Genomic DNA, 24,991 nt, shown 5'->3' with positions numbered 1-24,991 from the left:
TTTCCTCATCCTCAGGAATTGTTTTACCCCTCAAGGTGGCAGGAGCAGCATTTACTCTCAGGCCACACAAACCTGAAAATGAGAGAAAAACACCGCACACAAAACTAGACTGATAGCTAGAGAGATGCGTCAGAAACTTAGGACTCAGCCCCCAGACCGGATGGCCTAAGGCTGGCTTTCTAGGTAGAAGGGATGATAGAATTTGCAGAGGCCAAGGCCAAGGGCCGTGAGTTCTCTAGTCCCGCAGACCCTAGACTGCCGGCTGAAACCCCAGCAGGTTTCTGTGCAAAAACCTTTAGAAATGAATGCATACATTGTCCTCTAATAATGCAAAACTGACAGCTGCCTATTCAATAATCATTCCGCCTCCGTTTAGAGCAGTTCGTGCCACAGAGGCATCTTCTGCGCTATAGTTATGCAACCTCACTCGCAGCGGGAGTTATTTCCTGTGCTTCTGACTGCGCCAGATTCATGTAACACGCCTACTCTGGGCTTCAATGGAAGTCGTTCTCCATTAACAACCACTCTAGCTTTTGGAGATGAATGCCCTGCACAGCATACCCCTCGCGCTTTAAGAATCCAAGGTATTAAAACTAACTCTAACACACACACACACACACACACACACACACTCGCACTCCCGCTGTACATGCAGCTAGGGGACTGCAGCAGTGCAACCAGAGGGACAGCAGGCGGAGCTCTCTTTGTACGGTCCCTCCCTCTAACCCCCACCAACTAAAAATGAACTCATGCCAGTTCCATTCTTCGCTCTGCAAGGAAAACACAGACACACACACACACACACACACGGCAAAACAGAGCAGCCTCCAACACACACACACACGCACACACACGGCAAAACAGAGCAGCCTCCAACACACACACACACGGCAAAACAGAGCAGCCTCCAATTTCCTCCTTGACCACACTGTCATTCTAGCCTCCTCGTTCTAACAACCCAGATATTCCAAAGCCAGTAACGGGGTGTAACGGGGAGTAACGCGCCGCAACAATGCAACCTCCCAAGCAGCTCCCCGTGCAGCTCACACCCCCGCCCCCTTTCGCGGCGTGCCAAGAGTTTGGAGCGCGCGCACGCACACCGAACACGGTGCCTGGCGTATCCCTCCGCCTCCCTCCTCCTTTCCCCACTCCGTGGCTCGACAACGATTTGGGAAATGAAGGGAGGAGGGAACTACTTTCCTGAAACTTGCTATGCTGCACACGACTTCGAGTTGCAGTGATTCGCCCGGAGGCCGCAGCTTTTAGCCCTACTCACACGCCCTCACAGCCTGGGTACTGCGCTCGGCAACCGCACCCCGCGTCCGCTCTGGCCCCTGGGGGAGGCAGGCGGCCGGGAGAAGTCGCCAGGGACTACTTCGCCTCCTTCTCCCTTGGGCGCCCCCGGTTCGGGCAGCGGCGGCGGCGGCGGCGGAAGGAGCGGGCGGCGTGAGCGCTTCCGCCGCCCCCCTCACGGCTCCCCTCTGGCGGGTGTGAGGAGCTGGCCCGCCGAGCTGCTGGTGGGCACCGGCTGGTGGGGGACCTGCGTCCGCTCTCCTCGCTCTCCCGCTGCCTCCCGGGACCCTGTCTCCTGAGTACGCCTGCTCTTCTCCGACCCGGGTGGGGGAGATCGGCTTGCCTGCCCTGGCCTCACACGCTCCCCGCCGCCCCCTCCTCCCCCTCCTGGAGGCGTCCCGGCTGGAGCGTGTCTGGAGGAATCCGCCGCCGCGAGGCCCCTCGCCCTGGTCCTGCTCGTGGCTGAGGACCGCCCCGGCCGCCTCTCGGCGCTAAGCGGGCAGCCGGCGGCGAGGTGGGAGATGGTGGGGTGGGCTCCGGCAGGACCGCGCCGCCGCCGCCGCCTGGAGCCTGGGCTCGGCACCCTCCCGCCGGCCCCCACCGAACGGATCTCTGCTTCCTCCTCGCCGCATCCCTGAGGGAAGCGCCGCCTCTGCTCCCGGGTTCTCCGCCCGCCCGCTCCTTCCTGGCCGGACCCCGCCGCGCTCCACCCCGGTGGCGGGAGGAGCAGCTCTCCAGTCAGCCTTCGCAGCCCCTCTGCCCTTTTTCCTTTCCACCCACCCTCCCTGGCCTCCTCGGATCCCTTGGCTGGGCGCTGAGGCGGAGGAAGAGGCTGGGGTCGCCACGGCGGAGGTTGTTGCCGCCACCCCCCTGCGGGGGTGGCCGGGGTTCCCGGCTGGGGGGGCACCGTTCCGGGTGAGGCGTCCACCATGGTGAGGCCCCTGAGCCGCTGCACCCGCGCCCCCCCGGCCGCCGCTGCCTCCTGCCCTTCGGTGCTGCTGCTGCTCCTCCGCCTGCTGTTGCTCCTCCATCTCCAGATCGGATCGCGGTGAGGGAAAGATGAGCGAGGAGACGGCGACTTCTGACAACGAGTAAGCGCCTCATTGATCTTGATTAGTAACCCCCCCCATCCTTCCGACCCCTCTGAGACTTGGGTGCCGGAAAGCATGCAAGCTTGGAGAGTTCGGTGCATCTTGTTCTGGAGATAACATTTGATTTCTTTAGCCATTTAATGGCAGCCCCCCCCCCCCGCGCGTTTAGTTGCTTACTTCTGGGGGAGGGTATTGAGTGTTGGGGTGGGATGGCAATTGTACGCCTATGAGATGGACCAATGTGGACGGATGGTGGCGGGGTAGAAATTACTTGTTTGCCTCGAAGACCCCTGGCCTGCCCCTTTTCACTTTAGCCTACCAGTCCACATAACCTGAATATCCATCCTGCTTCTTTTATAGCTATTTTACTTGGAAACTAATGTGTGGGAGCACCTCCTGCAGCAAACTGCTCTTGAATCTTAATTCGATGAGTCAGTGACTCTTAAATACCGATTAAACCTCCTCCCTCCCCCCTTTTAAACTTATGACCTGTAAGCTTCATGTAGAAAATGGAACTAGGGAAACATTTTTAGAATTTAATAACGAAGGACACCTGGAGTGTGGGAGACATTGAACTGTTACGTTTTACCTTTGCGAATGCTGGGCATGCCTTCATCAGGGGCATAGAAGAATATTGAATGTTAATTTTTATCCTTCGGTTGTATTGAGAAACACCGTTTACCTTGGTTTAACAGTATTTACATTGCTGAATGTGTTGATGACTTCATTCATTAACTTCTAGAGTGTCATGGTTTAAGTTTGTGTTTATTTGGGCGGTTTGTTTTCCAAACGAAATACGTTGCCTTTTAAATATTTTGCTTCAAGGTAAGGGCTGCCTGCAAGAATAATGGTGCGGTAACAGTTTTTACGGAGACCGGATTTAATTCCTTGCAGAATATTTGCGTCCGTTCTCTTGTAATTAAGCTCAAGTTTTGTTTATCTTTGGAGGATTGGAAAGAGTTAAGAGTTAGGACTAGCCCTAGGATGCATTCCTTTAAATAAAGTGCATTCCTCGAGTCAGACCTTTTTGAGAGAACTTTAAAATCCAAAGCCTAGGCCTGTTTAACATAAAATAGCTTGAGAAATGCCAAACAGCGTTTCTCCTCAAACCTCCACCGCCCCCACCCCCAACACACTCTTCTGATGAGCGGGTGTGGGAGAAGGTAGATTGCTGCAGTGTCAGTGCAGTCTAGAAGCAGAAGTGGCCGCCATGTTCTCTCTCTTTTTGTGAATCGCCCTCATTTGCATAGCACACTCTTCATTCATAAAAAAATAATTAAACATCCATCACCTTGGACATCTTGAAAGGATTTCCCAGGACAAAGATTCAAAGCCTGACTGTTTGTCTTCATGTAGATTTTCGAGATGAGGAAGTAAGGAGAATTAGAAGTTATAGGTTAAATTCAAAAACATACGCACACACAAACAACTACCTCTATTCTCAGAATGTTGACACAGTTATGTGGGAAATATCAGTTCGGGGAGGTGCTGGGATCACGTGATCGCCTCCATTCATAAAATACCTGGCTGTCCATTCACAGTGCAGTGCACTGCCTCACTGCCTTCCGCAGATTAGACCTACTTTGAGAGAGATCAAGAAGTATCTCAGATAACACTTAGTTAGGGGAAAAACTGCTAAAAATCCTGAACGGAAGGACGATAATTTTTACTGGTATCTTTTAAGAAAGTAGCCTGGATCAAAATGTCAAATTCTGTTTTAGAGATGGGAAAAGACAAATTACCATATTTAAAGTAAAATGTTAATATTTTCTCTTTGGATGCATCTAATAGAAAAATGAGGGAAGGTGAATTGACACATGCATAAAATACATTGTTTCTAAATAGACTCTTTTTCTAATACTTGTGGGCAGATTAAGAATGCAGGTTTTTCATTAGTGATATTGGTGGATGATACTGCTCTTACACTGAAAATCAGTAAACAATTCCCAGTACTTTTAATCCCAAAGATGTTGGGATTTGAGACACCAAAAGGCAAGTTGAGAGGGTTGCCTTTTTTTTTAACTCAAAAAAATTAAAAGTTTTTGATACAGGTCACCTTGGAGATTACCTCATTAACTGAGACCTTTAGAATTCTGTTTCACAAATTTCTCCTGCATTATTAAAAAGTTATTCCCTAGGGCATTTTACGTTAGTTTTGGTAGAACAGTAAAAAATATTTTAGCATATGTATTTTTTAATGAGATGTTAACAGTTAATGGAGACAAACTCTTGGAGGTTTTATTAAAAAAAATTTTTTTTTTAAATTTTAGGAAGTGATGTGTTCATCTGGTAATCAGTTTTATTAGAGCCAACATTGTTCATTAGCTAAGCCACAAAGTGTGAACTCCTTTGGAATGTAGTTTTTATTCCAATAATTTATCTTATCTTTACTATATAAATGGTAATTTATTACTTTAATAGAGGTAATTTATTACTTATAGTTGTATATAGTAAGAAACAACAAAAGATATATATATGTGTTATGGCAGAAACACTTAAAGCCTCAGCATAGTAAAGTTCCCCCATAATATGGATTTTATCTGGGCCTTTCATATATATTTTTTTTACCTTCTTTTTTCCTTTTTTAGGAGCCATAATCAGTAGGAATTTAATTACGTTAGAGACTGTTCTTAACACTTAAATGTTATTCACCTGATTTCAACTTTTTAAAGACTGAAAATCACCCAATATTTTGGGAAACCAGTAACTTTTTCTAGGTAACCATTGTGGAAAAATCCAGTAAGGCCTTTGGAGGCCTCATTTTGAAATCCTCTAATACATACTCTATTACTTGAAATTAGAGTTTGGTGTGGAGAGATAGCTCTCAAAAGTTGATTGTGAGTGTATATTTAACCAATAATTAATGAAGGATCTATTATATGTAAGACTTTATCTTATGCAGTGCCACATTTGGGGAAGGGTTTGTAAAAGTCTGCTTTTCTTTTCCATCCTTCAGTAATAACTGGAACTAACTTAAAGAGTCAATAAAAAAATTCCTTCTTGCAAAAGTAGTAATTTACGATAATGTACAAAATAGTCCTTAAAGGGAGTAAGTAATAATAATTAATTTGTTTATTTGTTTCTCAGATAACAAGTCTTAACATTTAATATACTGTAATCAAACCTTTCCAATGATGTTGATGATGAATCCTATTTATTGGCTTTTTACTATGTACCATGCACTATGATGGCTTTTTTCTGTATTATTTTATGTACATACATGTATACTTTTTTTTTTAAAAAAACATTTTATTTATTTATTTGGCAGAGACAAAGAGAGAGGGAACCCAAGCGACGGGAGTGAGAGAGGGAGAATCGGGGGAGTGGTGGAGATAGAAGCAGACAATGTAAGGCTAGATCCCAGGACCCTGGGATCGTGACCTGAGTGGAAGGCAGAAGGCAGATGCTTAACGAATGACTGAGCCACTCAGGCGTCCCCCCAGAACATAGTTTTTAATGGCATAGTTTTTATGTTCAGTATATAACATACATTAGTTTTAACCAGGCTACTATCGTTGGATATTCTTTTATTCCTGAACAGTGCTGCATTTGATACTTAGCTCTGTCATCATCCAAATCTTATTCTTTCCTTAAGATAGTCTAGGAATGGAGTTAAAGGAGATGTAAATTTTAAGTTTTTTCTGCTATATTGCTCTCTAGAAAGGAAAAATTCACATGAGAGTGCTTATGTCTTGAAATATGTGTCCAGTTCTCTTTGAAAACATTTTTGCCAAATTTAAAGGTGGAAATGAAATCCTTTTCCTATTTTTAAAATGCCCTGGGTGGTAAAATAAAATTGATTTAAAAAACCCCAAAACTAAAAAAACAAAACAAAAAAACCCCAAACCCCAAAACTTGTTAGATTTTGGACAACCAGACTGCTTTTAAATATCATGTTATGAATAGAATTAAAGTGATCATACAAAAGGCTTTTGCAGATAATTTACTTAACTTTTAACTAGTTTTTATGTAGTATGGTGTAACATAAAGAGCATTGGACTTGGAATTGGGAGATCCCTTTCTGTCCTAGCTGTCACTAATTATTCTGTGATTCTGGACAAGTGCAGCTTCTGTGGGTCTCAGTTTGCTCATTTCATTTGAGCAATTTGAACTAAGCATCATTAGAGGTTCTTCTTGTACTAAATTACCCTGAAATAATTTAGTGATAGACAAACATATGTATTTGTTAATAATTTTTTTGGATTAATTTTATTATGTTGTTTTTGACATATTTAAGCAAATGAAAGTCTTCCAGTAGAGATCTGGTAGGATACAGCCAAAAGCATGAATTTTGAAGGGCCGAGGTAAAAAATTTGGAGACAATTAGTACATTCATAATCTTTTTTTTTTTTTTTTTTAAGATTTTTATTTATTTGTTTGACAGATCACAAGTAGGGGGAGAGGCAGGCAGAGAGAGAGGAGGAAGCAGATTCCCCACTGAGCAGAGAGCCCAACACGGGGCTCCATCCCAGGACCCTGGGATCATGACCTGAGCTGAGGGCAGAGGCTTTAACCCACTGAGCCACCCAGGCGCCCCATTCATAATCTTTTAATAAAAGACTTTATTATTTTGGGCTTAATAGCCACATGTCTTCGATAATGTATATACCTCACATGTAGAGAACTTTGTACTGTTCTTTTTTTTTTTTCTTTTAAAAACTATGGCCCCTGGATGAATAAGTGAGCCAAAGACTATTGGGCTTAAACCAACTTGAGTAGTTCTAAAAGGAATATACTACTTTTAGTAGTTCTAAAAGGAATATATACTAAAAGGAGTAACAAGAGACCAGCTCTCTCATGCTTTACTTACTGGCTAAGAAGTGTCAAAAGTCTTTTCATTTGGTTATTCATATTAATCATATTAACGTATGAGTAAGGGATAATTTTACACGTAATTAGTTTAAGAAGTTAACACAGATAATGAATTTTTTCATTCTTTGATAGTTAGATTTAATTCACTATTTATGACAAGTTTTATGTCCGAGCTGCATCTCATTTTATTTTATTTTTATTATTTTTTAAAGATTTTATTTATTTATTTGACAGAGATCACAAGTAGACAGAGGCAGGCAGAGAGAGAGAGGAGGAAGCAGGCGAGCAGAGAGCTCCATGCCGGGCTCGATCCCTGGACCCTGGGATCATGACCTGAGCCAGAGGCACAGGCTTTAACCCACTGAGCCACCCAGGCACCCCTGCATCTCATTTTAGAGTTGACAGCCAAAGTCATTACAGATCCCTGAGATGTTTTTATGGCATTCAGTATGGTTTGAGATGAAAAAGAGCTCTTCATGTATTTTTGTTTAAATGTAGTTCATTATTTTTGTTAAAACATATTTCATTAGTAATGGATCTTAGACCGAGTTATTAAATTGCTTCAGACATAGGGTTCTTAGAATTAAGAGTGTTTTTGCTAATCTCTAATTGAAATTTGTTTACATTCACAATTGACAGAATTTCCAACAAACCATAGCAGCATTAGAGATACTTGTGACAATAGTTAGTTTCCTAGGGCTGCTGTAATGTAAAAAAGTACCACAAACTGGAGAGCTTAAAACAACAGAAATCCATTGTTTCAATTTTGGAGGCTGAAAGTCGAAAATCAAGGTGTTGGCAGGGCCATGTTCCTATTAAACCAGTAGGGGAGTCCTTCCTTATCCTGGCTTTTGGTGGTTGATGGCAGTCTGGCATTTTTTGGCTTGCAGCTGCCTGATTGCATTTCCTGCCTTCATCATCACATGATGTTCTGCCTGTGTGTCTCTGTGTCTTCAAGCGGCCATGTGATACCAGTCTTATTGGATTAGGAGCCGCCTCTACTCCAGTATGACCCCCTCTAAATAAATTACACGTAGTGACCTTATTTCCAAGTAAGGTCATGTTCTGAGGTAGAGGGTTTGAACACAACATATATTTTTTTAGAGGGATACTATTCAACCTGTAACACCAATAAGTCAGATTTTTTTTCTTATGGTTCAGTTGCTGTTCATTTGTTACAGATTTATTGAAATAGTGGTTTGAGTCATTACTACTTTGAAGTTATAGTAGGGATGGCTTGCAGGGTCATTCAGAAGAACATGTGACTCTTGATCTCAGGGTTGTGAGTTTAAGCCCCCTTTTGGGTGTAAAGCTTAAAAATAAATAAATAAATAAATAAATAAATAAAGTTACGGTTATTAAGCCATTGGTAGAGCTTATGTGTATCTTAATAAAGCATGGCTATTGCTGTGTCAAAATTAAAAATATTTTGATAGCTATTTCAGTATAATTGATTCTTTTGTAATCCTATGTATTTTGTTTTAGGTGTTTAATATTATTCTGAGAAGGGGGCCATAGCCTTCAGTCAGCCAAAGAAGTCTATTGGCACAAAAGGTTAAAATCTTCTGCTATAGACAAGAGGCTGAACTCAAAGATAGAGTTTATAAAATTGGAAGATTAAGAAACATGAATAGTTAAAGGAACAAGTCCAACATAACAGCTCATAGTTCCAAAACAGATCCTGGAGGAGAGGAAATACTCAGAGATAATGGCTGAGAATTTTCAAGAAGTAACAAATCAAACCCAGTTCAGTGAACTAAATATGAAACAAAGCTTCATAGTCAGACTGGGTTTATCTTGAGACTGCATTAATGGATCAACATAAGAAAATTGATGTATTTTTATCACATATAAAGATTAAGGAAGAGAAATAATTCAGTCTTAAATGCCAGAAGTGCAGTGTTGTCATTCAGTCTCTGTTCATAATATGGACTAAATGTTTATAATTTATAGATTTATAGTATATGTTCATAAATGTAGATTTATAGTACTTTTCTACTTCCTAGAATTTTAGACTTAATATTTCTTTTTTTTTTTTAGATTTTATTTATTTATTTGACAGAGATCACAAGTAGGCAGAGAGGCAGGCAGAGAGAGAGGAGGAAGCAGGCTCTGCGCTCAGCAGAGAGTCCCATGTGGGGCTTGATCCCAGGACCCTGGGATCGTGACCTGAGCCAAAGGCAGAGGCTTTAACCCACTGAGCCACCCAGGAGCCCCTAGACTTAATATTTCTCATTTAAAAAGATGATATTGGGTTTGGTCAACTTTAGGGTAGCTTTTAGTATAAGAGTTCTGGCATAAAGTCACCAAACTTTTTTTGTTGTTGTGAATTACATTGACTTTGTGAGTTTGGAGTTAGGGGTCAATTTTGGGTTTGCACTCTTAATGATATATAAAAGCATTTCAGAATTTTGGTTGCTTGAATTATATGGATTTTTTAGTTTTTTTCAGGACAGATACCATTAGTAACTTTCTCTTCAAGAATTTCAGTGCAATGACATTTGAGTGGCTTCTAGGTACTTCCACTTTTCCTTAGCCCTGGAGATACAAAGATAGGTAAAACCTGGTAACTGCTTTCACTATCCAGCAAGGGAACTAGATCCTTCTGAAATGTGATGTGTGTTCTGTATACGAAGTTCTTCAAGGCTCAAGGAGAAAGTGATTATTCCTGGCTGCGGATGGCAGTGTGGGAGTTGTGTGAAGGAAGGCTTCAGAAATGGTCAAATTTTAGGAGCTGACCAGAGATAAGGATGATGGAAAGGGAAAGGCATTTCAAAAAAGGAGGGGAAAACAAAACAAGAACAAGCATGAAAGGGAAAATGAAAAGTTAGAAAAGTAATAATATTTTGGATATACTTACTTGCAGGAGTGGTGGGGGAGAACATTATATAAAAAAACTAATGATGTACTGTACTTTGGTTAATAGAATTTAAATAAAAAAAAAAAGACTGTTGGAGGCGTTTGTGAGAAGTCTAGATTTATGCTTAAGTTTTATCATCAACCTTGGGGCAAGGGTGATGGCTAGCCCTGGAGCATGACCCCCACAAGATGAATGTGAAAGAAGCTGCTGAAATTCAGTTTTTGTTTTCTCCTCGTCTGCCCTCCCCTCTCTTCTATCCTCCCCTCTCCTGCCTTGTCATGTCCTTAGTAGGCTCCATACCCAGGCAGGAGCCCAATATGGGGCTCAAACTCACCACCTTGAGATCAAGACCTGAGCCAGTGGGGCACCTCGATGGCTCAGAGGGTTAAGTGTCTGGGGCTCAGGTCATGATCCCAGGGTCCTGGGGTCGAGCCCTACATCCGCCCCACATCAGCTCTCTGGAGCCTGCTTCTCCCTCTCCTCCCTTGGCCTGCTCCTCCCCGTTTGTGTTTGTGCTTGTGATTGTGCATGCGTTCTCACTCTCTGTCAAAAAAAAAAAAAAAAACCCAAAAAACAAAACCTGAGCTGAGATCAAGAGTAGGGTGCTCAACCAACTGAGCCACACAGGTGCCCCGAAAGTCAGTCGGTCTTGACAAGAGGAAAAAATTTATTTTAATTGGTCAGCGATGATATTTTTGAACAAGGTCCTCATTAATACTTCAGACAATGCACTGAGTTCAAAGAAAATTTGTTCTTTGAGCTACCCTCCCTCACTCCCAACTGCAAGTCTTAGGTCAGTAAGGATACTTAATGAGAAGTACCAGTTTAAGTCTTTTCATGTAGGCAGTGCAGAACTACTAATTTAAGTGAGGCAGTGATCCCAGATTTGTGTAAAAAGCTGAATGCTGGGATTCATTTGGGCAGTTGATTGGAGGGAGAAGATGAACTACAGTTGATGAGGAAGATGTAATAACCAAGTCAGAACACCTGGAAATAGTGCATTTGAAACTGTTGAGGATAAGTTTGTGGGGCAGTTCAGATGGCCAGATGATTACTTGACTGGATGTGAAGGGATGAGTAGGAAGAGTGTGGGATGACTTCAGCATTTTAAATTTGGGCCTCTTGATGCTTTTAAATGAAGTGGAAAGAGGCAGAGGTTTTTATTGGGAAAACATCTCAGTTTTGGCCTTTTAAAACTTGCCTACCTCTAAGCATCAAGGTAGAAGATGTCTCATAGGTGTATTAAATACAAGTTTGGTATTCCAAAGAAGGTTGAGAGGGTAGAGTTAGAGGCGATGTCTTTGACATATGTAATAGTTGAACCAGGAGTAAATTGCCCAAGAAGAATATTTTAGTAGTGAGAAGATGAATGGTGAGAAACAGCAATGTTTTTGAGAGACAAAAGACAGAAAATCCTTTTTTTTTTCTTTTTTAAAAGATTTTATTTATTTATTTGAGAGAGGAAAAGAGAGCATGAAAGGGGAGAAGCAGATTCCCCAAGGAGCTAGGAGATGTGGGACTCGATCCTGGAACTCCAGGATCATGACCTGAGCCGAAGGCAGTGGCTTAACCAACCGAGCCACCCTGGCATCCCAAGACAGAAAATGCTCGATAGGTAGGAGAGTTTGGAGGAAGAGTATTAAAGACAAAATAGGAAGTAATGAAGTAAGAGACAGAAAAGAGTAAGGTTATACAGATTCAGGCGAAAATTGGGAGTTGAGATTATTGTTTAGGTGATGTTAATAGTGGCGAGGAAGAGAAAAAACATTTACAGAAGGCTTGGGTAAAAGGTAAAACAAAGTCTAGGGAAGAGAAGTCTGTCAGACTTCGTTATTGTTTGTCATATGCTGTGCTAGATTTAATCCTAATGACCCATGTGAGGTAAGTATTATCCATAGTTTACAGAGGAGATAACTGAGACTTAAGAGTGGTTTAGTAACTTGCCCACAGCCACAAAAGGGAGTAAGTGGTAGAACGGAGATCCAAATGCATTGTGTTTGTACCATACCGTATGCCAGTATGTATGCCAGTCAGACTTGATTTTAAAGAAAAAAGTGAGGTTGGAGTGATACATAGACACAAGGAACTGATGGCTGTTTTAAGGGACTGGAAGTTTTGGTAAAGTTAAAGAGCATGTAGAAGTGGGAAAAATTGAAAAATAGATATTGATCAGAAAAGATCGACTCCAGAGTAATGACGGATGAGAGAATATTAAGGTAGAAAAGGTTGTTGCGATAGAGGAGCCAGGATCTGCTAGGATATTTATAGAAAAAGGTTAATATGGCTGTTTAAGTTGTTAGGTTGGGCGGTATCAGGAGTTGAGGTGGAAAGGAATCTTGAGCCAGCACCAATGTATTTAATGTGTGTGTGGATTGAGTGACTTAGAGTGGAAGTATGAATGCTGACGTCTGCCTCTACTATTTGAAGAGACTGGAATAAAGGTTTTAGAATTGGAAGTTGAAGATGGAGGGTGCCAGTGGAAGGAGGGCAAGAGAAGGAAAGGTTTAGCTGTGGGAAGAGTTGAGAGTATTGGAAATGATAGGATCTCATGTAGTAAGGGTCTTATCCTGAATAAGGACGTTGGGAACTAGGAATGTTGGGAGTTAGAGAAAGGAAGATAGACATGTGAATAAATTAACCAGATTTGGATTTTAATGAGAGAACGTTAAGGTTTTCTGAGAGGCTAACCAAGATATTGACTTATACTGTAGGGTTTTATCCAGATACCTTATACTGTCTTTGGGAGAAGGTTTTGTATTTTTGTAATCAGAAAGGCCTTTTCAAAACAAAATTCAGTAAAATTACAATTCTGTGATTAACTTGGGTCCTGCAGTTACTGGTGACTGCCACATTAAGACTTTGGCAAATCACATAACCTGTCTTTGTGCTTGATTCTCCATCTGTAAAACCAGGATAATATGTCACTACTTCAAGGGATGTTAAAGTAAACCTCCTCCTCCCCCCAACATTTTTTGATTAGAGATAAGAGGATATTAAAAAGAACTTCTAGTTCTTGAGAAGAAAGGTACTATGTTCATGAAATAATCAGTGCTCAATTTCATTTAGCCTAAGGTAGGGTTACTTTTAAAAAGGGATTACTGGGGCGCCTGGGTGGCTCAGTGGGTTAAAGCCTCTGCCTTCCACTCGGGTCATGATCTCAGGATCCTGGGATCAAGCCCCAGAGCCCCACATCGGGCTCTCTGCTCAGCAGGGAGCCTGCTTCCTCCTATCACTCTGCCTACTTGTGATCTCTGTCTGTCAAATCAATAAATAAAATCTTAAAAAAAAATACAATTTTTTCCAGGAGGAAACAATTTTTCCAGGAGGTCAATAATCCTTTTTTATTTTTTTTTAAGATTTTATTTATTGATTTGACAGAGATCACAAGTAGGCAGAGAGGCAGACAGAGAGGAAAGGAAGCAGGCTCCCTGCTGAGCAGAGAGCCCAATGTGGGGCTCGATCCCAGGACCCTGAGATCATGACCTGAGCCAAAGACAGAGGCTTTAACCCACTGAGCCACCCAGGCACCCTGAAAAATTGTATTTCAAATTCAATGTTAAAGAAGGAGCTTTTTGAAAGAACTTAAGATCTAAAAATTCCAACAAGCAAAAAATAACAGATCTATGTTGTGAGTATTTTCTTTTATGTTCTGATCAAAAAATGAGAGAAGAGGTAGCTAGATTAGTAACTAGTGTTGGACAAGATATAAGGCAAAGACCTGACTCCAGCCAGTTTTTTATTTGATACTTAATAGAACTAATTACATAAGGAGTATATTTCTAGAGCTTATTAATTAAAGCAATTTTTAATACATGAGTATATTTTGGAAGTATAAATAGCTTTGACATCTCTCTGTCCATTTCAGTGGAAAAGTTGTCTTTCTCAAAAAAATAGCATCCTATGGAAGACATAAAATCTAGTTTTGTGAGAGAGAAGGTAGAGAGGAAGATTTTTTCGGCTTATTAAAGATGTAGACATTTACTTTTTTGCAGCTATAATCAAACTTAAGATTTCTACCTAATAGGTGGGAGATGGGCTAAATCTGTTAGTTAGCAGTTCATTGCTCTGGATTTAGTCTGTTAACTTTAATTTGGGCAGCTAAAGGTCTGTAAACATAATGTTCTTTTTAGTCACCAACAACTAAAGCAAAAATCTGTTTATATTTTCATGTAGCCTTATTAGCTTATTAATCTGAAACTAATTTGTTAAAAATAGTTGCTTTAGATACATAATTACTGAAACTTGATTTAGAAAGGAATTTGAAATTGTCTATGAATCAAAGTCTTAAATGAACATAAATCAGGAACCTAAAAATATGATGAAAATTATATGTACTTTTTCTCTTGAGAATTATTTAATCCAAAAACCCAAACTTCATTAATTTAGTAAAAGTTGAGAACATATACCAGATAACTTTTAATAAGTATATCAAATTAAGGTATTCTTCAACTCCCTATTTTGAACACTTTAAAAAGGAAGGAGAGAGGGGCGCCTGGGTGGCCCAGTGGGTTAAGCCGCTGCCTTCGGCCTAGGTCATGATCTCAGGGTCCTGGGATGGAGCCCTGCATCGGGCTCTCTGCTCAGCAGGGAGCCTGCTTCCTCCTCTCTCTCTCTCTCTCTCTCTGCCTGCCTCTCTGCCTACTTGTGATCTCTGTCTGTCAAATAAATAAATAAAATCTTAAAAAAAAAAAAAAAAAAAAGGAAGGGGAGAGACAGATCAATGAGACAAGCTAGCCTCTGATCACCTTAGTTTTCCTTAGCAGTTTCCTCATTTTGCTGCTTCAGGAGAGAGCAAACTTAGCTTCTAAGTGAGCCAAAAAGAAAAAGAATTTAATCTGAAGTTATATAGACCCTACTGCTTTGGAGTCTGAACCTGTATTGTGTACAAGGCCACAACATACACTGCATAAACGTAGTTTGACTTATAGGGGTGCCTGGGTGGCTCAGTGGGTTAAGCCTCTGCCTTCAGCTCAGGTCATGATCTCAGGGTCCTGGGATCGAGCCCCGCATCGGGCTCTCTGCTCGGCAGAGAGCCTGTTTCCCTCTCTCTCTCTCTGCCTGCCTCTCTGCCTGCTTGTGATCTCTCTGTCAAATAAATGAATAAAATCTTTTAAAAAAAAAGTAGTTTGACTTATAACTACTGGATAACTTTGAGTCCCATTTTTGCATTTATCCCATCTCAAATAGATTTAACTAGATAGTAGGAAGAAAATAGTGAAACTGAGCTGAATCCTTGTAATTGACTAGTATGGTCTGAATATTCATCTTCCTAGGAGTCCATATTGACATCCTAACCCTCAAAGATGATATTAGGAGGTGGGGCCTTTGGCAGGAGCTTACATCTTTTTTTTTTTTTTTTTAAATATTTTATTTATTTATTTGACACAGAGATCACAAGTAGGCAGAGAGGCAGGCAGAGACAGGGGGGGAGCAGGCTCCCCGCCCAGCAGTGGTGCAGCGCTGGATCCCAGGACCCCGGGATCATGACCTGAGCCGAAGGCAGAGGCCCAACCCACTGAGCTACCCAGGAGCTTAAATCTTGAGCTTGGAGCCCTTGTGCCTTCCCAGTTCCAAGACTCCATAGAGAGGCTTTGGAGAGATCCTAGCCCCTTCTGCCATGTCAGGGCACAAGCAAAAAGGCTTCCGCTGTGAACCAGGAAGAAGGCCCTGAGCCGACCATGCTGGCACCTTATCTAGGACTTCCCAGGCTCCAGAACTCTTAAGCAAATTTCTCTTGTTTGTAAGCTATCCAGTCTGTGGAGTTTCGTTGTAGAAGCCTGAATGGACTAAGATACTGACTTTTCTTTGTTTGGGTGAGGTCAAGGAACAATAATTACCTCAAAGAATGAAGGAAAGAAAAAAAACTCAGCACAATTTTCAGTTGCTTTTAGTTTCATACATACAGTTTTTACTTGTTTTAACAGTATATGTACAAATGTTTATTCATTTTCACCTAATATACTAAGAATTTTCATACTTCTGCATAGTTTTTTTAGTAATATAATTTTAATATTTGTAATATTTCATCAAGTTGTACTGTATGTTTACATAGCCATTACCTTATTCATGAAAACTTGGTTTCCAACTCTTTGCCTTAATAAGTAAATAACATTGTAATGAGCTTTTTTTTTTTTTTTTACATGTAATTGCTTTTTTCTTTTCAATTAATTTCTTAGGATGAATTTACAGGAGAGCAATAAATATGTCAAAGAATATTAAGTTTTTAAAAATTTTGTTATGAATTGCTGCTTCCAAAAATTCATATTTTTTTTACTATTGTAGATTATTTATAAAAGAAATTCATTCTCAGACTTCTTAGATTCCATTTTTTTTTAGTATCTTGCAGTATTTTTATATAGCTCCCAGCCCATAATTAAGTGACAGCTAATATTTGAGTGATTACCAGCATCATCTTAAAATTATCTTGTGGATTTAGTCTTCACAGCAACGATTTCAACATTGTTAAAATTACTATGCTTCCATTTACAAAGATGAGGAAATGGAGGCTTAGCAAAAAGTTAAACAACTTGACAAAGATTATATAGCTGGTAAAGACTCCAGAGCATGTACCCTGAAACAGGCTTTTGAACTTTTGACTGTGACAGTCATAAGTACATAATACATGCATTCATATGCAAACATCATTTCATAGATCAACTTAGACACACTGCGATGGCACAAGAGGATTTTTGCATTTTTTTTTAAATTGAGGTATAGTGGACAAACCTTGTTAATACATTAATTTCAGGTGTACAGCATAGTGATTTAACTATTCTGTATGTTATGTCATGCTCACCACAAGTGTAGCGACCATCTTTCATCCTGCTCTGCTATTACAATACCACTGACTAGATTCCCTATACTGTACCTATCATCCCTGTGACTTAGTCATTCTGAAACTGCAAGCCTGTACCTCCCGCTCCCCTTTATCCCTGGGCCCATTCTTATTCTGTATAAAAGCATAATGCTGGTCAAGACTTTGTAGTTAAAAATCCCCTCTTCTGGGGGTGGCTCAGTGGGTTAAAGCCTCTGCCTTTGGCTCAGGTTATGGTCCCAGGGTCCTGGGATTGAGCCCCCCGCATCGGGCTCTCTGCTCAGCAGGGAGCCTTCCTCCCCCTCCCCCAATCTCTACCTGCCTCTGCCTACTTGTGATCTCTCTCTGTCAAATAAATAAATAAAATCTTAAAAAAAAAATCCCCTCTTCTGAACTACAGTGTGTAAGGGATGTTGTACTCCAAGGATGCTTCTATTGGTACTAAAGGTTTACATTTATGTTCAGTTTATTATTTCATGAAAATAAGAGATAATATTGGAAGGCATAGAATCCTCAGGGGAGTGCATTTCAAGGTCGAGTTGTGAGGAATTTCAGGGGAATTCAGATTTGAATTGCTGTAGCTCAATTATAGATAATATGTGTTACATCCTTGCTTCTCACATTTCTTCACTGAAGGGTTCCAAATGGTAAGGGAATGCATCCCAAAGCAGTCTTAAAAAGGTATAAAATTATTTTGAAATCTAGCAATCGATCTCAAAGATTTATGTAAATCTTACATTTTAATCAGTACTATAGTCGTATTTCCTGTATGAAATGCTTCTAATTATTTATATTAGATGGAAAGCTTTTTAACTATCAGATCTTTGCATATTTATACCCTGTGCCATTATGTGTCTCTAGCTCATGTGGCACATTCCTGGGAGGAAGTGTATTCTGGTGAGAGGCAGCATTTGAGGTACATCAGTGTGTCGCTCCTGAGTGGAGGGCATGATTATATCCTGTAATTATAATGGCTGCCATTTTCAAACGAGTAGTGAACCTTTGGATACAGGAAAAATTAATATAAACTTTCTGAAATACAAAAACAATATACACTGTGGGAAACTGGGAAGACAATGGGAAATTACCCATTGAAAAATTTTCTTTTCTGCACTTACTTATAGTAGTATTATAAAGGCAACCATATGTAGAAGTGATCTTAAATTTAAAAAAAAATGTTTCTATAAAAATATTAGGTAGATTATACAGTTTATATAGACAGTGAATTACCTGTATTAGGAAGAACAAAATTTTGCTAATTGGCACTCTAAAAATATGCAAAGCTGCATAGAAAGAAAAGAAAACTCAGATTCTGGTCTCAGTTTTACTATTTACCTATGTGACTTAGATGTTTTAGTGTCTGTGCTAATGAGCACAGTTATCTTTCACTGTCCATAAATACTTCTTCATGAAAAATGTAAATAAATAGATGAGTTTTAATTTACTTGGGAAAAGGAGGGTTTTCTAGAGGATTGGAATAAAAAAGGGAGGTAAAGCAGAAGGCACACAGAAAAATAAGAGGTTTTTAGCAAAACCTTAGGGAAAGGAAGAAACCTAGGGGAAAATGAGCCTGGCCCTGTTTGGGAAGCCACATGAAATCTATGTAAGTAGTGTGTTAGCTATGTTATTATATAATCTGTATGTTGGAAAGCTTTGTAAAATATCTGCATAGTTAAAATTGGATTGTGAACGTTTGAATGGTATACCAAATGATTTAGGAAAATTGCTTTTTAAGATACTGTTTGCAGCAAAACAATGACTTCACAAGGATGTTGAGATCATATAGGGGAAGGGGAGAGTTCCTGAACATTTTTAAGTTGATCAGGGAATGGTTAATGAGAGTTCATTATACAAGACTCATTATGATATTAATATTAATATTAAGATACCAATATTCTATTATTTGAGCATGTTTGCCTTATTGCTTTATTAATGAAGTTGAGGTAATTTTTAACTTAAATATAATGTAGTATTTGTTTCAGGGGTACAGGTCTGTGATTCATCAGTCTTACCCAGTTCACAGCTCTTACCATAGTATATATGCTTCCCAGTGTCCATCACCTAGATACACTATGCCTCCCACCCTCTGCCCCTCCAGCAACCCTTTGTTTGTTTCATGAGATGGTGTCTCTTATGGTTTGTCTCCCTTTCTGGTTTCATCTAGTTTAATTTTTCTCTTCCTTCCCCTATGATCCTCTTTCTTGTTTCTCAAATTCCTCGTATCAGTGAGATCATAAGATAATTGCCTTTCTCTGATTGACTTATTTTGCATAGCATAATATACTCTAGTTCCATCCATGTCATTGCAAATGGTAAGATTTCCATTTTTTGATGGATACATAATATTCCATTGTATGTGTGTGTGTGTGTGTGTGTGTGTGTGTGTGTGTGTATATCTCCCACATCTTCTTTATCCATTCATCTGTTGATGGACATCTAGCATCTAGACTCTTTTTTTTTTTTTTTTAGCATCTAGTCTCTTTTCATAGTTTGGCTGTTATGGACATTGCTTATGGCTGTTGTGGACATTGCTGCTATAAACATTGGGGAGCACATGTCCCTTCGGATCACTACATTTATATCTTTAGGGTAAATAACCAATAGTGCAATTGCTGGGTCGTAGAGTAGCTCTATTTTCATGAAGTTGAGGTAATTTTAAGAGTTTTCATAGGCTCATATGTTAAAACAGTATTTGGTACACAGTAAGCACTAAGTGTTTGGCAGTATGCATTCAAGGTATGTCCTCATTCTCAACCTTATTTTTTAAGTTTTAAATTCATTCCTCATTTGCAGTAACAACTCTGTCTTAGTTGTGGAGTGATTCCTGCCTGCTTTAATACATCTCCAGCCTTCGAAATCATCTGACTATAAAGGAATTGTAGAAAAGGAAAATATATTTTTACCACTAGCTTTATATCCATTGTTTCTCACAGTTCTTTCCAAATGGTTCTGTTACTTCACTCAAATATACTTTTTTCTCCCCTAAAATTTTCCTTATTTCCATTTGCTACCATTTCGTCCTAACTAGAATTCTTTAAGAATCTAACCCATCCATCATTTCCAGTGAAATTTCCTGTACTGGTAGAAAGATTTTGTTTGTAAATCCTGTCCAGTGTGGGAGCCACTCTGTGGCTCTTTGGCTAATGAGTACTTAAAGTGTGGCTTGTGGGACTGAGGAACTAAAATTTTAATTTAAATAGCCACATATAACTAGTAATTCTTGTATTAGATAGCACAGATCCTGAGAATTTCTAATCTTTCATTCCCAGCAAATTTTTGAAAACAATAACATGTTCTGTGTTCAATCTTAGCCAGTTTATTGAAGAAATACTACCTAGCTAGGTAGTAGATAAGCTTCTTCCAAAGTGTAGTATGTAAGATATTTTAGCTGTTTTATAAACATGACCTTAAATTGACAAGCTATTCCTTTCTACATCTTAATTAAGAAAAAAGGTGTGTGTGTTTAATAAGGAAGGAGTATTATCAGCCTTAGTCTCTGGTAGACAGCCAATACAGTAAAAGCCAAACTGTATTAAATGTTATAGTTATCATCTATTTATGTCTTGTGATTTGTTGTTGTTGCTGTTGTTTTAAATTGGCTGTAGTGATAAAAAACCTTTCAGGAGTATTTTTTGGTTAAAAATGTGGTACTGCATTTAAGGTAAAAAATTGAAGGTGGTAGTGAATGTCAAAACAACAAATTTGTGGCATACTGATTTAGTGGAAGGAGAATTGGAGTGGTAGAGAATCAGAAGTCCTGATGTGACACTAGTTTGCTGAGGCAGTCTGTCTTTTTTAGGTGTGGTTTCTTCTGCTTTGGAAAGACAGACTGAGACAGTCTGTCTTTTTTAGGTGTGGTTTCTTCTGCTTCTTTCTTTGGGAAAGAGGTTGGTTTTGAGTGAGAAGAGATTTGAAAATATTAAAATTTTCTTGTATAGTTAACATACAGTGTTATATTAGTTTCAGAGACTTATATTTTTAAGTGTACTTTATACTGTAATAACTGATAAAGCATACCATTTTGGACAGAAGCTAAGATGTATTAAACACTTCGTATGTCAAACATGCTCTATGTCAAACATGAATTACCTCAGTTAATCCTTCACTCCAAAGCCGTTTACACATAACTGTCACTCTTTTTATTTTTAAATTTTATTTATTATTATTATTTTTAAAGATTTTATTTATTTATTTGACATAGAGAGAGAGATCACAAGTAGGCAGAGAGGCAGAGAGAGGGGGAAGCAGGCTCCCCGCTGAAGAGCCCAATGTGGGGCTCGATCCCAGGACCCTAGGATCATGACCTGAGCTGAAGGCAGAGGCTTTAACCCACTGAGCCACCCAGGCGCCCCTTGTCACTCCTTTTTAAAAAAATTTTTGGTGCACAGAATTGGTCTAATCATTATCTTACTTCATACTGTCGTCATTGGTTTATGTATGGACCTTTGTAACCTGTTATTTTAATTTTTCATTTACTTGACATACCCTCTCACAGTATAATCCAAGGATCAGGACATTAATGATAACTAACATTTACCTAATAATGTGCTTCTGTCATAATCTCTTGACTTCTTCTCAGAAGTTACTCTGTCCTGAGTTATGTGTTTCCTATTCCCTTCCTATTTAAGAAAAAAAGTTGTCATATATATGTATTCTTAAACAAAGGGAATATATTTACTTACATACCAACTCCTGGAACTTGATATTTTAAACTATTTATTTATACTTAATAATACTAAGATATATCCATTTTTTTGGCATGGGTTTTTATTCATTTGTACTGCTGTTATAATATTCCATTGTGCAAAGTATATTTATTTATTTAAAATGTAAGTTTATTTTTCAGACTGAAAGATAATCAAATACTTAGCATATTTCATAACACCTGAGTTTTAATTTAACACTCAGGGGGATATCACTGATGGTGTGTAGCTCATGATGAAATCAGTTCATCTTATGTATCAGTTTTCTTGTTTTCAGAATCAGTGATAGTTAAATTTAACCATCTTTAAATTTTGTGTGTGTAACTACACATAGCTGAAGGTACCTGAATTTATTTCTCCTGCTTTTCCTTGGTTGTGATAAATACTCAGCACACCTTAACCCCCCACTCAATTTTTGTATTTAATTGAGGAATAAAGGGGACATTTTAGGAACAAAAGAACAAAAAAGTAGATGTTTCAAATTGGTGAGTGAGGAGAAATAATGAAACCCAGAAGAACTAGATTCCTGCCCCCGTCCATCAACTTTAATTTTTAGGAATCCTTTCTACTCTTCTTCCCAGCTCTGTCTTCTACGTCAAGTCCTAGCTTTTTATTAACACTCAGTGTAAGATCAGTTTGGGGAATAAGGAAATGAAATACAGTTTATCTAATAAAAATTACAGAAATGATTTAAGAAAAGTAAAAGTAAGTGCATAATTTGGAATAAAATCAGTAAATAAAAGCTAGTATCCAATTCCTTTTCCATTTCTAAGAAAGTTCAGTGTGAGGAAGTCTTTATTTAGTATGACTTAACAGTGAGAATCATGATTTCATATCTCCTGTGAATGGCAGCAGTACTGAAATATGTAAGAATTTTTAGTGACAGAAGTAAAAGACATCTAGAATAAAGGTCAAAACAAGAAAAGGACATTTTAAGGGACCAATAGATAATTTAATATATTTGGCTTTTATAAATGTGATATACTGTCTCTTGATTTCTCTATAACCAAATTATAAAAGATAATACAACATTAACAACAATAGGTGGTCTTTGAATGTGAGGAAGAAATAAGATGAAGCTTTCTCATGATGAAAATTTAAAGTAACCTGGGTGGCCCAGTGGGTTGAGGCCTCTGCCTTTGACTCAGTCGTGATCCCAGGGTCCTGGGGTTGAGCCAGGCATCAGGCTCTCTGCTCAGCAGGAAGCCTGCTTCCTCCTCTCTGCCTACTTGTCATCCCCATCTGTCAAATAAATAAATAAAAATCTTAAAAAAAAAATTAAAGTAAATGCAAATGCACAAAGGCATTTTATACAAGATTTTATATTAAAGAATAATCCATTTATTTATTTATCTTTAAAAGATTTTTATTTATTTATTTGACAGAGAGAGAGAGAGAGAGATCACAGTAGGCAGAGCAGCAGGCAGAGAGAGAGGGGAAGCAGGTACCCTGCTGAGTAGAGAGCCCAATGTGGGGCTCGATCCCAGGACCCTGAGATAATGACCTGAACTGAAGGTAGAGGCTTTAACCCACTGAGCCACCCAGACACCCCAAAGAAAATTACATTTAAATAGATGACATTTTACTCCTTTTAATAGATGACTTGATGCAGTCAAATGACAAAATACATTTGGAATACTGAATATATTTGATTTAAAGGAAACGATTATAAAAATCATGCTTATAATTCATTTTAGCAACTTAGCATGATGATTCTGGTGGCGATTAATCAAATGATTCCATGATGATCTACACAACAAAAGAGTATAAGAACAAAAAGTGACAGTTACAGTATAGCTTTAAAATGCTTTGTGAATGTTAATTTTAGTGATGTTACTTATAGTGATCGATCAAAGTACAGAATGCACCTTTGTAATTTTTAAATTTCTTATATTGTAGGGTTTTTTTTTTTTTAAGATTTTATTTATTTATTTTGTTAAAGATTTTATTTATTTATTTTGAGAGAGAGAGACAGAGAGAGAATGAACGAGGAGAAGGTCAGAGAGCGAAGCAGACTCCCCATGGAGCTGGGAGCCTGATGCGGGACTCGATCCCGGGACTCCAGGATCACGCCCTGAGGTGGAGGCAGTCGTCCAACCAACTGAGCCACCCAGGTGTCCCTATTGTAGGGTTTTAAAAGGTGATTTATTCATTTAATTTAGAGAGAGAGAGAGAGAAAGAGAGCTCCTGTGCATGCTGGAGCAGCAGAGGGAGAGAGAGAGAATCTTAAGCAGGCTCCACACTGAGCACAGAGCACTACTGGACCTTGATCTCAGGATCCTGAGATCATGAATGAGCCAAAACCAAGAACCAGATGCTTAACCATCTGAGCCACCCAGTTGACCCTTAAATTGTAGTTTTTCTATCTGTATCCTCTCTGCATACTATTTTGAGAAGTGTCAAAATAGTTGTCTGTTTAGTAGTATAACATGAAGAAAGGAGTTACACCAGGAACACCTGGGTGGCTCAGTCCGTTAAGCATCTGCCTTTGGCTTTGGTTGTGATCCAGGAGTTCTAGAATCAAGTCCTGCTTCAGTTTTCTTCATCAGCAGGGATGCTGCTTCTCCCTCTGCTTGTTGCTCCTCCTGCTTGTGGGTGTGCTCTCTTTCTGACAAATAAATAAAATGAAATGTAAAAAAAAGGGAAGAGTATACCACTAAAATGCATCTAATCAGATTTTATATTTATACCCCTCCATAACCTACAACTTAAGGTACTTTCTTGATCATAATATTAAAATTAAATATTAGAATTAGTATCCACTGAAGCTAATAAAGATGAGAATCATAGACAGTAAAGTTAGTAGGATTGTTACTGATCAGGAAGTTCAATCATTTTTGGTTTTTAGTATTCTCTAGCACACACTGGAAAATATATATATTTTTTAGTTCTTTTTTTTCTTTTCCAAATTTTTATTTAAATTCTAATTAGTTAATATATAGTATAATTTTGGTTTCAGGAGTAGAGCTGAGTGATTCATCCTTACATATAATACCCAGTGTTTATCATAGCAAGTGCTCTGCTTAATGCCTGTTACCTATGTAGCCCATTCCCCATCCACATCCCTCCCATCAGTCTTCAGCTTGTTCTCTGTTGTTTTCTTATGGTTTGTTTCCCTCTCTTATTTTCCCACCTTCCCTTATGTTCATCTGTTTTGTTTCTTAAATTCCACATGAGTGAAATCATACGGTTTTTGTCTTTCTCTGACTTGTTCGTAGCTCTATTCATGTCATTGTAAATGGCAGGATTCCATTCTTTTGATGGCTGAGTAATATTCCACTGTGTATATATACCTCATCATTATCCATTCATCAGTCGATGGACATTCGTTTGGCTGTTGTTGATAACGTTGCTGGAAACATAGGATACATGTACCCCTTTGAATCTGTAGTTCTGTGTCTTTGGGTAAATAGATAAT

The 24,991-nt window shown here is 39.2% G+C and overlaps 2 protein-coding genes across 2 annotated transcripts in view; one reads left to right on the top strand and one right to left on the bottom strand.

Annotated features, from left to right (window-relative positions):
• The first annotated feature begins 1,231 nt into the window (after positions 1 to 1,231).
• Positions 1,232 to 24,991, top strand: part of SPRED1 (sprouty related EVH1 domain containing 1) — a 115,304-nt gene continuing 91,544 nt past the window's right edge. Inside the window, exon 1 of the mRNA XM_044231822.1 lies at positions 1,232 to 2,384. Coding sequence (XP_044087757.1) covers positions 2,353 to 2,384 — 32 coding nt within the window. The 5' untranslated portion in view covers positions 1,232 to 2,352. The remainder of the gene's footprint in view (positions 2,385 to 24,991) is intronic.
• On the bottom strand, positions 1,469 to 2,224 carry LOC122894590 (basic salivary proline-rich protein 4-like). The gene has a single exon (XM_044232372.1). It carries the CDS (start codon positions 2,222 to 2,224, stop codon positions 1,469 to 1,471), a length of 756 nt encoding a protein of 251 aa, XP_044088307.1.

This window comes from Neovison vison, chromosome 13 (assembly GCF_020171115.1).
Source record: "Neovison vison isolate M4711 chromosome 13, ASM_NN_V1, whole genome shotgun sequence".
NCBI classification, from domain to species: Eukaryota; Metazoa; Chordata; class Mammalia; order Carnivora; family Mustelidae; genus Neogale; species Neogale vison.
The sequence above is the reverse complement of the archived record's forward strand: the minus strand, read 5'-3'. Positions and strand labels throughout refer to the sequence as shown.

Coding starts and splice junctions, on each gene's coding strand:
- LOC122894590 (XM_044232372.1), bottom strand. CDS start 2,224: ATGGTGGACGCCTCACCCGGAACGGTGCCCCCCCAGCCGGGAACCCCG.